This window comes from Peromyscus maniculatus, chromosome 2 (genome assembly GCF_049852395.1).
Source record: "Peromyscus maniculatus bairdii isolate BWxNUB_F1_BW_parent chromosome 2, HU_Pman_BW_mat_3.1, whole genome shotgun sequence".
NCBI classification, from domain to species: Eukaryota; Metazoa; Chordata; class Mammalia; order Rodentia; family Cricetidae; genus Peromyscus; species Peromyscus maniculatus.
The window spans coordinates 148,725,144-148,737,026 of record NC_134853.1 but is presented as its reverse complement, the minus strand read 5'-3'; the positions used below and the strand labels follow the sequence as shown (position 1 = coordinate 148,737,026).

The 11,883-nt window shown below is 56.2% G+C and overlaps 1 protein-coding gene across 1 annotated transcript; it reads left to right on the top strand.

The window, feature by feature from the left end:
* Window positions 1-1,929: 1,929 nt before the first annotated feature.
* Tinagl1 (tubulointerstitial nephritis antigen like 1) lies at window positions 1,930-11,587 on the top strand. Its single transcript, XM_006975549.4, has 12 exons — window positions 1,930-2,077; window positions 2,620-2,934; window positions 3,851-3,914; window positions 7,795-7,887; window positions 8,067-8,181; window positions 9,120-9,243; window positions 9,324-9,474; window positions 9,574-9,763; window positions 9,854-9,899; window positions 10,141-10,264; window positions 10,844-10,889; window positions 10,985-11,587. Exons 2-12 carry the CDS (start codon window positions 2,628-2,630, stop codon window positions 11,120-11,122), a joined length of 1,398 nt encoding a protein of 465 aa, XP_006975611.2. The 5' UTR covers window positions 1,930-2,077; window positions 2,620-2,627; the 3' UTR covers window positions 11,123-11,587.
* Window positions 11,588-11,883: the final 296 nt, after the last annotated feature.

Here is an 11,883-nt window from a genome sequence, read left to right as displayed (position 1 = left end):
GTCCCCTGTCTCCTGGGAAGACTAGAGGACAATAGAAAGGATCTTACCGGTGTCCCTTGCCTGCTGTTCTGTCCCAGGCCCTAGGACAAGGTATCATTTTGAGAAAGAATGAGAGTGAGTCACGAGGGTGGATGGTTCCTTGGAAAAGGAAAGTGGGGTGTCCGGCACCCCCAGGCCCTGCCCTTTTCCTCTGCTTCTTGGCCAAGGAATCTAGTGAGTCATGAGATTCCATTGTGGTGGGCTCAGAGCCAAACTCTGTGATGGCAGGGGTGAGGGGTGGAGGGGTGATCCGGTCTGCTCTCCTCCCTGCTTCAAGTTCCTGTCTCCTGTGCACAGACGTAGATAGACAAACAGCCAGACCCCATTCAGACCCAGCTAGTCCACAGGCGCTAGCAGACAGGTGTTCACAAGCAAGAGAGACTTTCAACCTCACTCCAACAGCAGCAGCTTACACAGACGGGCACTGGACACACGGACAGACAGACCCAGGACAGGCACAGGGACACACACTGTCTACACAGCCATGGAGACACAGATATACAGGAGCATAACAGGCAGACAAGCAAATTGGTAGACCCAGACAGACAAGAACCAGCAGGACAAGAACAAGCCAAAAGGTCCGTGGGCAGTCTGCATGCATTAGAAGTATGAAGACAGCTTTATGGAATCAAGTCCAGGGGCTGAACTCAGGTTATCAGACTTGGTGGCAAGCACCTTTACCCACTGAGCCACCCCACCAGCCTCATGCTTTTTATATGCTGCTGGGCTTGAACCCAGGGCTTCATGCATCCTAAACAAGCACTCCACCCAGGAAACTGGGTCCTAGCCCAAGTCTGTCCTCTTGTGCTTTTAGGCTTTTTCTTCTCAGGTCCTTGCATGATGCAAATGGATAGGTCAGCGCCCTGGGTACTTCTGCACCCTAGTCACCAGGGCACACCAATGCCCCCCAGCAGGGGGTAACTGAGCCACAAGTACCCCCCTGTGCTGCTCTCTCATCCTCTGCAGAGGTGTCAGCTGAGGGGAGGGGACGGAGTTGTCCCGGAGAACTAAGGGAATCCTGACACTCCTGCTTGCTCCTGAGCAGTGGAACAACTGTCCAGGTGTGGTGTCCTTCCTCCACCCAGAGAGTCCTCTGGCCCTGAGCCCAACCTGTCGGAAGAAGGAGCTTGCACAACGGGGAGGCACAAAGTGACAGCCGGAAGGCCTCCAGGGACAGAAGCCCCATTGTGTGAGGGCAAGGCAAAGGTTAGGCCAGAAACGGAAGGGGGCTCTGTAGGGGGCCCCAGCTGCCAGGGCCCTTGATGTGAGGCCCTCCCCGGCGCCTTGTGCCAAGAAGGATGCCCTCGGGTCTGGCGGAGGAGGCGGTGCTGGGCAAGGTGCCCACCACACTGGGGAGGGCAGACCCCACAAGGGACGGTCGGGTGTACTCAGCCTCCCCACCGCACCCACCTCCTGGGGCGGAGCTGCCCCGAGTGCCCTGAACCTAGGCAGCTTCCTGAATCATCCACTGGGAATTCCTGTCATTCCTGGGAGCTGCTGTGGCTTGGAGTGGCCCCCAGCCCAGGGTCACTGGGACAAGGATGTATATGGCTATTTTTCTTCCTGAAGGGCCTCGGGGGTGGCTCGGAGATTTTTGCCCCTAGCTCCCAGTTCCTATCATGTCCTAAACTCTGACCTCAGTGGCCGCTTAGCTCCCTTTCAGCACACCTTTTCTGCCTCCTTGTAAAATCGGTTGGTAAGTCCTTCCTAGTGTCAGTCCACAATCCTTTCTCCCCCGAGCTGCAGTTCTGCTCCTTAAGGAGAGGTTTCCACTGACAAGAGACCCGGCACCCACCCAAAGGAAGGCAATCATGTGCTCATTGTCCTTAAGCTGCTCCCTAGTCCGGAGCTGAGGGCTACTCCAGGTACCAGCGAGCGGCCCCGCCCTCCCGCAGTCCCTGGCTGGGGCGGGTGCGGCCGGCAGGGCGGTACAAAAAGCGTCCCGCCCTGCGCTCCTCACTCGCCTGGGTCTGGCAGTCTCGAGCTTGGAGGCGGAGGCGCGCAGGGCAGCCTGGGTCCAGCCCACACCCCTCGCCAGGTAGGGACTCTCCCCGTTCAGAGGGCAGAGGGCGCCGAGAGAAGGAGCCCGGAGGAGGGGGGCACACCGAGGGAGGGAGCAGGACTCAGGGTAGAGAGGCACAAAAGAGAGGGTCAGAGGGACACGGAGGACAGGAGATAGGACAGGACACATCAGGAGGTGGCTGAAGGGGGACCGGGAAGACATGGAGCCAAGAATGGAAGTCAACTAAGTCAGAGGGGTAGAGGAACCAAGGGCAGGAGAGAAGAATGTGTGTTGGGAATGTCACAGTTCCCGTTTCCTTGTCCTTGACAGTCCCTGGACAGGTCAGGGAGGGGGTTCACTTCTTGCTTGTCCCCTTGTCCCCAGGAGCAGACTGACGCCTAGTACTCATGGGGACAAGGCGGACAGGGGAGTCAGGAATCAGGGTCCCACGGTTCGCTTCGCTGAGTGTCCTGGGAAGGTTCCAGGACACGTGTAGGGAGCCCCACCCCTTGATGTGTGTAAGGGAGTCTCCAGAACCCAACGCCTCTGACCCCTGACCTCTGTCCTCTCCGGGCCAGGAGGCACCATGTGGGGATGTCGGCTGGGGCTGCTGTTGCTTCTGCTGGCTGGCCAGGCTGCCCTGGAAGCCAGGCGGAGTCGCTGGCGCAGGGAGTTGGCGCCAGGGCTGCACCTGCGGGGCATCCGGGACGCTGGTGGCCGGTACTGCCAAGAGCGGGACATGTGCTGTCGTGGCCGAGCTGACGACTGCGCCTTGCCTTACCTGGGAGCCACCTGTTACTGCGACCTCTTCTGCAACCGCACCGTCTCAGACTGCTGCCCTGACTTCTGGGACTTCTGCCTCGGGGTGCCACCCCCCTTCCCTCCCATCCGAGGTGGGCTCCAGGGTAGCCAGGAGGGTGGCCACCTTGTCAATAGCAGTCTCAGCAAGCTCAGGAACAAGGAAATGATGATGGACATTTCCAGGCTTTGAAAAGTCTGGGAAAGAAATCCTCCTCCCCCTATTCCCTGCCCCTTTGGAAGTCCCTCCTGTGGTCTTACTTGACTCTCTCAAGCAACACTGAAAAAAGATCCTGTGGGGACTAAGGTGGCCGAAAGGGCAGGGCAGGCTGGCTTCAGCCCTATCTCCCAGTCGCTATAGGGAAGGTGGTGTCACGCCTGCTGACTCACCCTGGGGCCGATAGCGCACTCAGGAGCTGGCCAGGTTGTCTTAGCCAGGCGATTTTTACCTTTCGCTTCGCTTAGGATTCTGTACCTCTAAGATTGGCCGTGCTATTGGGTGGCTAAATCTGCTCCTCCCTTCACCTGCACGTGCCCTTTCCCTGAACATGATCTTTCCCTGCCCCACCCTGCTTCAGTAGGAGAATCAAGGGGAAGTCCTTCCCACAGCCTGCTGGGCTTTGGGCTAAGGAGAACCCGTGTCTGGGTGGCTATCTCAAAAACGCTGTGCTATCTTGAGGGAGTCGCTTGCCTACCCTGGGTTTCAGTTTCTTTCCTCAAACTCCTTCCATGCCCCACGTGCAAGTCTCAACTCATTTGAGTGACAAAGGGTACCAGGAATGTCATGGCTGGCATCCAGGTGAAACAACATGGACCCAAGCCGGAGTTCCTGAACAGCTCCCAAGTGGCAGTTGGCATGGGGACCTGCAGAGGTCCTAAGATCCACTTTGTCCTTAGATTCAGTGAGAGTTGGGACTGGCGTGTGATTAGGATGAGCTGGGAAGGTGTTGGGCTGCCTGGCCTCAAGGTCCTGGTTATCTCAGCTCTATTTCCCTCCCCTTCCTCCCGTAGGGTGCATGCATGGAGGCCGCATCTACCCAGTCTTCGGAACCTACTGGGAAAACTGCAATCGATGGTGAGTTCGGGAGACCGGGATGGGCTTACTTGGAGTGCCACGTGCCCAACAGACTTGGTGCCAAACCCTGTCTGCCGCCCATTTCCTGAGAATGTCCTTTTTTTTTGTGCTATGGGCCTCAGTGTCCTCATCTGTAATGTGGAAACTTTCAAACTGACCACACCATCTCATATAATAGGATTCTAGTCCCAAGGTGAGGAATGGTCAGCCGTGGTGGTCTGGCTGGGTGCCACACCTAAGCCAGGAGTTTTTCTCCACCCCCTCCTGGTTTGGGCTGCCTCCCTCCCAGCTTGTCCCGCTGTCAAGGGAGCGTCCAAGAAGGGGACGCCAGGAAGGAAACCTCTGATGCAGCATCCGTTGTCCTGGGCGGGCTGAGGGTCAGGGATGACTGGGCTGGCCACCAGCCAGGGGCCTGCAGCAGGGCCTTCCCTGGAATGTGCCCTCTCCCCCCCCTCAAACCCCTGTTCCTGGCAGCAGGAGGAAGGGGACATGGATAGCTCATCCTCAGTCTGAGCTGGGAAGGAGAGCAGGTGGGGAATGTGGAGGTCTTACTGGAAACAGGAGGGTCTCTGCTGCCCCAGCCTGCCCCACCCCTCCCTCTGCCTGGACTGGGAGGCCCCAGAGAGAAGGAAACTTTGCGGAATGCATTGCACATAGCTGTTGCCTTTGCCTCACTGGGTGAGGGGTGCCAGGGTCACTGTGGGAATGGGGACCATGTGTACGTGTACGCGTGGGTGCTGGCGTGTGTCTGGGTGAGGGAAGGGTGTGTGTGTGTGCTCAGAAGGGCGGGGCGTGTCTGCAGAATTCTGTTGCTCTGATAGGGTGGTTGCCAGGGGGTTAACATTTCCACTGCTGTCCCAGGCCCCTCTGGAATGCCGGGACCTGCTGCTACCAGTCTTGTCTAGACCTGCTGAACGGCCCTGGGGCTCAAGAGATGGGGGCAGGAAGGCTTTGGCTGACCCCTTCAGGACAGGTCCTGGTGGCTGAATGCCCTGCGTATTCCACTTGAGAGTGGAAGACTGTCTATGTGCCTTCCAACCCGGACATCACCACCAGGGATGTTTCTGCAGGACCCAAGGGCTGTTGAGGAAGGTGGAAGAGGGGCCTCCCTACCCCCACGGGCCCCCCAGATCTCTTGAGCACCGCCCGCTGGTTCTGGGGCTAGAGAGCCAGCCATATTGGGGCTTGGCTCCCCTTGAGGCTCCTTATAAGGTGGCACTGTAGGCGGGTGCCCTGGGTTGCCTGGAAGGAGGCTGTTTAGAAATCTTGTAATAGCAGAGTTATGAGCTTGTAAAAGCATTGTAGAATGCCTAGAATTCAAGCCTCCAGCTGATGCCTAATTACTGAAGACCTACTGTGTCGCAGGCACTGTGTTGGGCCCCGGAGGTACAGCTGGAAGGAGGCAGGCACAGGCCTTGACCCATGGGAGCTTGTAGTTCACAGTGAAGGACGCGGAAAAGCAAAAGCCACACAGATGTTATGACAAGTTGCTATGGGTGTTATATAGGGAGGGGAGATGGGGGGGAGATGGGGGGGATCCCCGGTTTAGAGTGAGGAGGGGACAAGGACAGAAGGAAGGCTGCTCAGAGCTTTATGATGGAGTGAATAGAAGACAAACAAGGGACCTATGCATGGGGTGGGGCGACACCACTTAGGGGAAATAAGGTCTTCTTGGTGAGACCCTCAAGCATCAGAGACTGGAGAAGGCTCAGCCGTGTCCCAACTTCTGTACGTCTAACGGAAGTTCCTTCAAGACTAACTGGCATTGTTCATGGGTCTGTCTGGCCTCAGAGCTTCTGGGGAAGGGATGGCTGAGTGAGTTGGCCTAGAGTGGGGGTGTCAGCAGAGGAGGAAGGGCAGGAAGATGGGTTCATGACGTGTGTCTTTGGCATGCACTGATGGGGAACATGGAAGGTTCCCCACAGACCCTGGCATCCGACAGCTGGGTGCCATGTTCTCAGACGAGGACAGTGGGAGGCTTTAATCTGAAATCATCATATATCCAGAGGGGTGGCCAGCTGGATATGAGCAGGAGAAGTGGGGGGCAGGGTTCCTAAAGCATGAACAATAGCCAAAAGCGTCCACAATGGGCCAAGCCCTTTAGAGGCCTGCCATTAAATCCCTGGAAAGTGGCACTACATATTGTCCTCACTTTACAGATAAGAACACAGATAGAGGGGGTGGGGTTTTAAAATAACCTCCCCAGGGCCACAAAACAGCCTAGCAGGATCAGAACTTGGGAGCTGAACTCTGAAGTCATTCTTAACCACTTGGCTGTGTGGCCTAGGCCATCCATTTAAGTCAACAGAAATTTAATAGAATGCAGGCCGATAATCCTAGCTATGCTGGATGCTGAGGCTGGAGGATGCCAAGTACAAAGGTCGCAGAACTCCAGAGTGATTTCAAGGCCAGCCTGAACAATTTAGTGACACCCTTTCTCAACAAAAGGGGTCCGAGGATGTGGCCCAGGGAAGAGCATTTGCTTAACATCCATAAGGCCCCGGGTTTAGTCCGAAGGACCTAAGAACAAATATTTACTGGATGCTCTCATGCACTACTTTTTCTCCCCTAACCCCTGCAAGTGTCCTAAGAGTTTATGAGGAAATGGGGATAAGTGGGCAGGGGATGGGGCTCAGTTGGCACAGTGCCGGCCTCGCAGGTGAGAAACCACATAAAAGTGGGCGTGGTGGTACAGAAGGTCAAGACCATTCGTTCGTGGGCTACTTAGTGAGTTCACGGCCAACTTCAGCTACATGATCGACGCTGTCAGAAGAAAAGGAAAAATGAAAGCAGTATAGACACCGGCAGGACCCCAGATACTGGTGGCTAAGGGCCCCTGTAAGTCAGGGAAGTGGGCAGAGAGTGTGGAGGGCACTGAGTTTTAAGACAGGATGGCCTGAGAAAGCGTCTCTGGGAGGTGACATTTGAACGAGGAATTGCAGAAAATGAGAGGGAGCCGTGGAAGATGGTTGGAAGAGCAGCTCAAAGGCCCTGGGCAGGAGTTGGGCAGGTGTGAACAGCCGCTATGGCTGGAATCCAGGCCCGGGAGGAGCAGGGGTCAGGCGGGACAGGAGAACAAGTCACACGAGGCTTGTCGCCGTGAAGGACTTTGGCTCTTATTCTATGGTGTGAAGCCAAAGGAGGGTTGGAGCAGAGGAATGGCATGACTTAGGCTTAGCAGGATGGCTGTGGCCACCAATTTAAAAATGTACTTGGAGGATGTGGGGTGGTGGAGGGCGGAGGCCAGAGGCCAGGTCAAGGGGACAGCAGCATAGTCAGGTGAAAGGTGGTTGGATGGAGGTGGCTATGAAGAGAATGAGGCACAGTCTGGATCCTGAGTTTGTGTTAAGGTGTGGCTGGATCAGCAGGTGAGGGGTCAAAGGTGACTCCAGGTTCTGATTCTAAGATGCAGGAAGTAACAGGAGCTGGAACTCACTTTGACCCACATGAAGTAGAACCTGTTGCTACATCCTCAGGGTGGTGATGTTGAGGAGCATTGAGATTCTGGGTATCGGGGATGAACTTAAGAATTGTGACCTTGCTGGGCAGTGGTGGTGCGCGTCTTTAATCCCAGCACTCGGGAGGCAGAGGCAGACGGATCTCTGTGAGTTCCAGGCCAGCCTGGGCTACAGAGCGAGTTCCAGGATGGCCAGAACAACACAGAGAAACCCTGTCTCTAAAACCAAACCAAACCAAACCAAACAAACAAAAGAATTGTGAACTTGAGTTACAAAGCCACCTGGCTGCTTGGCATCATTCAGGCGCTGGACTATAGTTGCTGGTACAGAATCCCAGGCCCCATGTGGACCTCAGAAGTTCCCCAGGGACTCCCAACATTCATGCTTTCTTTCTTTCCTTTTTTTTTTTTTTTTCTTACCAGCACCTGCCAGGAGAAAGGGCAGTGGGAGTGTGACCAGGAACCATGTCTAGTGGACCCGGACATGATAAATGCCATCAATCGGGGCAACTATGGGTAAGAGGCTCCGGCATGGCATTGGTGGGCATAGGAGTGCACATGCATGTTCACATATATGATCATCAGACGTGGTCATTGTGCTAGGCAAGCACACACTAGATTTTACTTCTCTGTCCCTTGGAGCCATCTTCTGGCCTTGCCAGGTCTGTGATTTCTCTTCACCTTCCCTCCTCCAGGTGGCAGGCTGGCAACCACAGTGCCTTCTGGGGCATGACCCTGGATGAGGGCATTCGCTACCGCCTGGGCACAATCCGCCCATCTTCCTCTGTCATGAATATGAATGAGATTTATGTAAGTCTTCCCTTGCCCACATCCCACCACCTCTCCCGCAATGGCTTAGCACAGCAGGAATGATGTACCTTATCTTGTTCTGCTGAGGGCCTATCCCCTAGGACGAGGCTGTGTGTCCCTGGGCCTATCAGTGCCTTCTCTGGTTCTGGCAGCAGCCTCTCCTGCCTCCTTAGCCTGGGAAAAATGCTGTTGGTCCCAGTACAGCTGGGTCAAGACCCAAGGGGTCAGGGGGTCACCTTGGTATTTTTAGGAAAAGAGGGACGGACACTCTTCCAGCTCTGGCCAGAAAAGCAACAATTCTCGGAAAAAAATGCCGACTCAGTGAAGCCCCCAGGGAGGAGGAGGAGGGTTCTGTTTTCTCACCAGACCCCACCAGTCAGAGGGGGAGTGGGGGCAGGTGAAGACTCCATGCAGCAGGCTTGGGTGGGGCTTGTGCTGTCCATCAAAGCAGACGGGAGAGGCCAGGGGACTTCTGCTCAAGGCCAGGGTGACCAGCCCCTGGCCCTGCCTCTCTCCCTGGGGCTGCTTGCTATTTTCTGCTGTTTGTCTTGGCCGCCTGCCTGGTCACGGGACTTTACTTCTCTTCCAGCCCCAGTCCTTTGGGGCTTGGAGGCCACTGCCATGGCAGGAAGGAGGGTGTGGCTGATCAGAAGGTACCAAGAAAGGTGGCAGGAGATGAGAGTGGGAAGCTGGCCGCCCTGGCCTGGGCGTCGCAGCGGCTGGCTTCATTTGTTGAGTAGGCCTCATAACCCCCGTGTGATCTTTGAGGGACCCCACTCAAGTCCAAAGTCGGTTGTAACGAGCACCCTCCCCGCACCCCAGGACAGCTCCAGAACCAACTGCTGGAGGCTCTGGACTTTCGTCAGCCCTCCAAAGCCTGGGCTCCAGGGACAGCAGGGCCAGGCTAGGAAGCAAGTGGCATCACTCTTGTTTTACAGACGGTGCTGGGCCAAGGGGAAGTACTACCCACTGCCTTTGAGGCTTCCGAGAAGTGGCCCAACCTGATCCATGAGCCACTGGACCAGGGTAACTGCGCAGGCTCCTGGGCTTTCTCCACAGCAGGTGTGTCCAGGGGCAGAGCTGGCGCCAGGGAGGAGGGCCGCGGCCTGGCCTCTGACAGCCCTTGTTGACTTTCCCACCAGCTGTGGCATCGGACCGGGTCTCCATCCATTCTCTGGGACACATGACACCCATCCTGTCACCACAGAACTTGCTGTCCTGTGATACCCACCACCAGCAGGGCTGCCGAGGCGGGCGGCTCGACGGTGCTTGGTGGTTCCTGAGGCGCCGAGGGTACGTGACAGGGGTTACGGGGCTGGAAGAAGACGGGGCGCCCTGCAGAGCCCAGGCTTCCTGGTGTCACAGCATCTTGACCTTTGCTCCCTTCTTCAGGGTGGTGTCTGACAACTGCTACCCATTCTCGGGCCGTGAGCAGAACGAAGCCAGTACCTCGCCGCGATGTATGATGCACAGTCGCGCCATGGGGCGGGGCAAGCGCCAGGCCACTTCCCGCTGCCCCAATAGTCAGGTTGATTCCAATGACATCTACCAGGTCACACCTGCCTACCGCCTGGGCTCTGATGTAAGTCTGAAACGAACATGGGGAGAGGGCAGATGCAAGGGTTGGGGGTGCGGTCGGCTAAACCTTACCTCGATGGATCTTCCTCCGCAGGAGAAGGAGATTATGAAGGAGCTAATGGAGAATGGCCCCGTTCAAGGTAAATACCCCTCGCCTCTCCCTGGTTCCAAAAACTTCCTGCTGGAGGTTGGGCACAGGACCCAAAGGATTGCCAGAGCTTTAGGCACCCGGGGCAGTTGGAACAGGAGTGCAGGGTCCATTCCCCATTCCTTGCAGGAAGCCCCTGGAGAAATCAGTCTCTAACATGAGGCCCTGGTGTCCAGATGCTCAACATCAGAGCCTGTACTAATGGGCTGGGCGCCATCTTTCTCTGTCCACAGCACTCATGGAAGTACACGAGGATTTCTTCTTGTACCAGAGTGGCGTCTACAGCCACACACCTGTAAGCCAGGGGAGGCCACAGAAGTACCGCAGACATGGAACTCACTCGGTCAAGATCACGGGGTGAGGTTCCTGTGGGCACACAGGACTAGGAGCCGTGGGTGGTTCACGCTGGGGATTCTTTGGAAATCCTCATGTTCTCCGTGGAGCTGAGGCTGCTTCTCCCCTCGTCCCATTGCCAAAGAGAGAACAGACATGGAGAGGAGAGGCTGGTTCCAGGGGTGCATGGACAGCGGGGAGCTCTGAAGAGTGTCTGGGAACAACTAACCAGGTCCCCTTGAGACAGAGACGAGAAGGGAACACCCCTGCAATCTCAGCACTGGGGGGATGGTGCCAGAAGAGGGGCCAGGAGTTAGTCTTGAGGGAGCAACTCCAAGTCCAGTCTGGGCTACGTGAGACCTTGTCTCAAAAAAACCAACCAAACAAAACCAGGAAAACCTTCAAGGGTTATTCAGTACTTGTCCCAACTCTGGCCAACTCACTGAGTGACTGAGGCTGTTCAAAGAGAGGCAGACACTCATCAGGTCCCCGGCTGCACTCAGATTTCAGAAGTGACGGGTGGGCGAGGGATGCCTATGTTCCTGGAGGGTGGGTGCTGAGACCTGTGTGATCAGCACCTCCTCCCTCTTGCTTTGCCACTAGGTGGGGAGAAGAGAAGCTGCCAGACGGAAGGACAATAAAGTACTGGGTGAGTCCCTGGTGCAAGGCTGAGCCCCATGTCTCCTCGCCCTCTCGGTCCCTCCCCCATCCCTTGCCTCATGTCTCTTCCCTTTTCACTTCCAGACTGCTGCCAACTCATGGGGCCCCTGGTGGGGTGAGAGGGGCCACTTCCGAATCGTGCGTGGCACCAACGAGTGTGACATTGAGAGCTTCGTGCTAGGCGTCTGGGGCCGTGTGGGAATGGAGGACATGAGGCATTGATGAGTCGCAGCCCCTGGGCAGGATCCACAGCCGTGGAAGAGGCCTTAGGGGCCACCCCCCGATGAAGCCTTGGGTGCAGTCAGGGGAACAGGTGCTAATCCACACACACACACAGATCCGCTAAGGCAACACCCCACCTGGGAGCCAAAGATGCGTGAGCGAGGCTGGTGGAGGTCCCAGACATCACAGCTGGAACTGGATAAGGCCTGGTTGGGAAACTTCAGGGAGTGTAGATCCCAGGCCCCTGGTCCGTCAGCCCAAGACCACAGGAGCTAAGACACCCCAATCTTCCTACTACCCAACCTCATTCCCATTTTCTTACCCTTTTCTTTTTGGTTGTTTCTGCCCATCTCCCTGGCCTCCATTCTGGCTGTACCTTTCCAAAACCCCCAGTACCGTTTTCTTAGTCTTTAAATATATTTATTTTTCTTTTCACTGTTTTAAAATAAAGCCAAAATATTGATATTTACAGTGTCTCGGACTCTTCAAGGTGAGAAAGCCAAGTCAGAGCCGGGGTGCCCCACAGCTGATGACAGAAAGGACGGCCCTAAAGCTGGGGACGAGGGCACAGGCTTGTGACCCCAGCACTTGGGAGGTGGAGGCGTGAGGACCCGAGTTCTAGGTTATCATTGGGTTAGGTAGCAAATCTGAGGGCAGCCTTGGAGGACATGAAACCCTGACAGAAAGAGGAAGGGGAGGGATGAGGGGCGGAGGAGCGCCCATTACTGGGTGGCGGGCAGGGCTGGGTGAACAAGAAATCT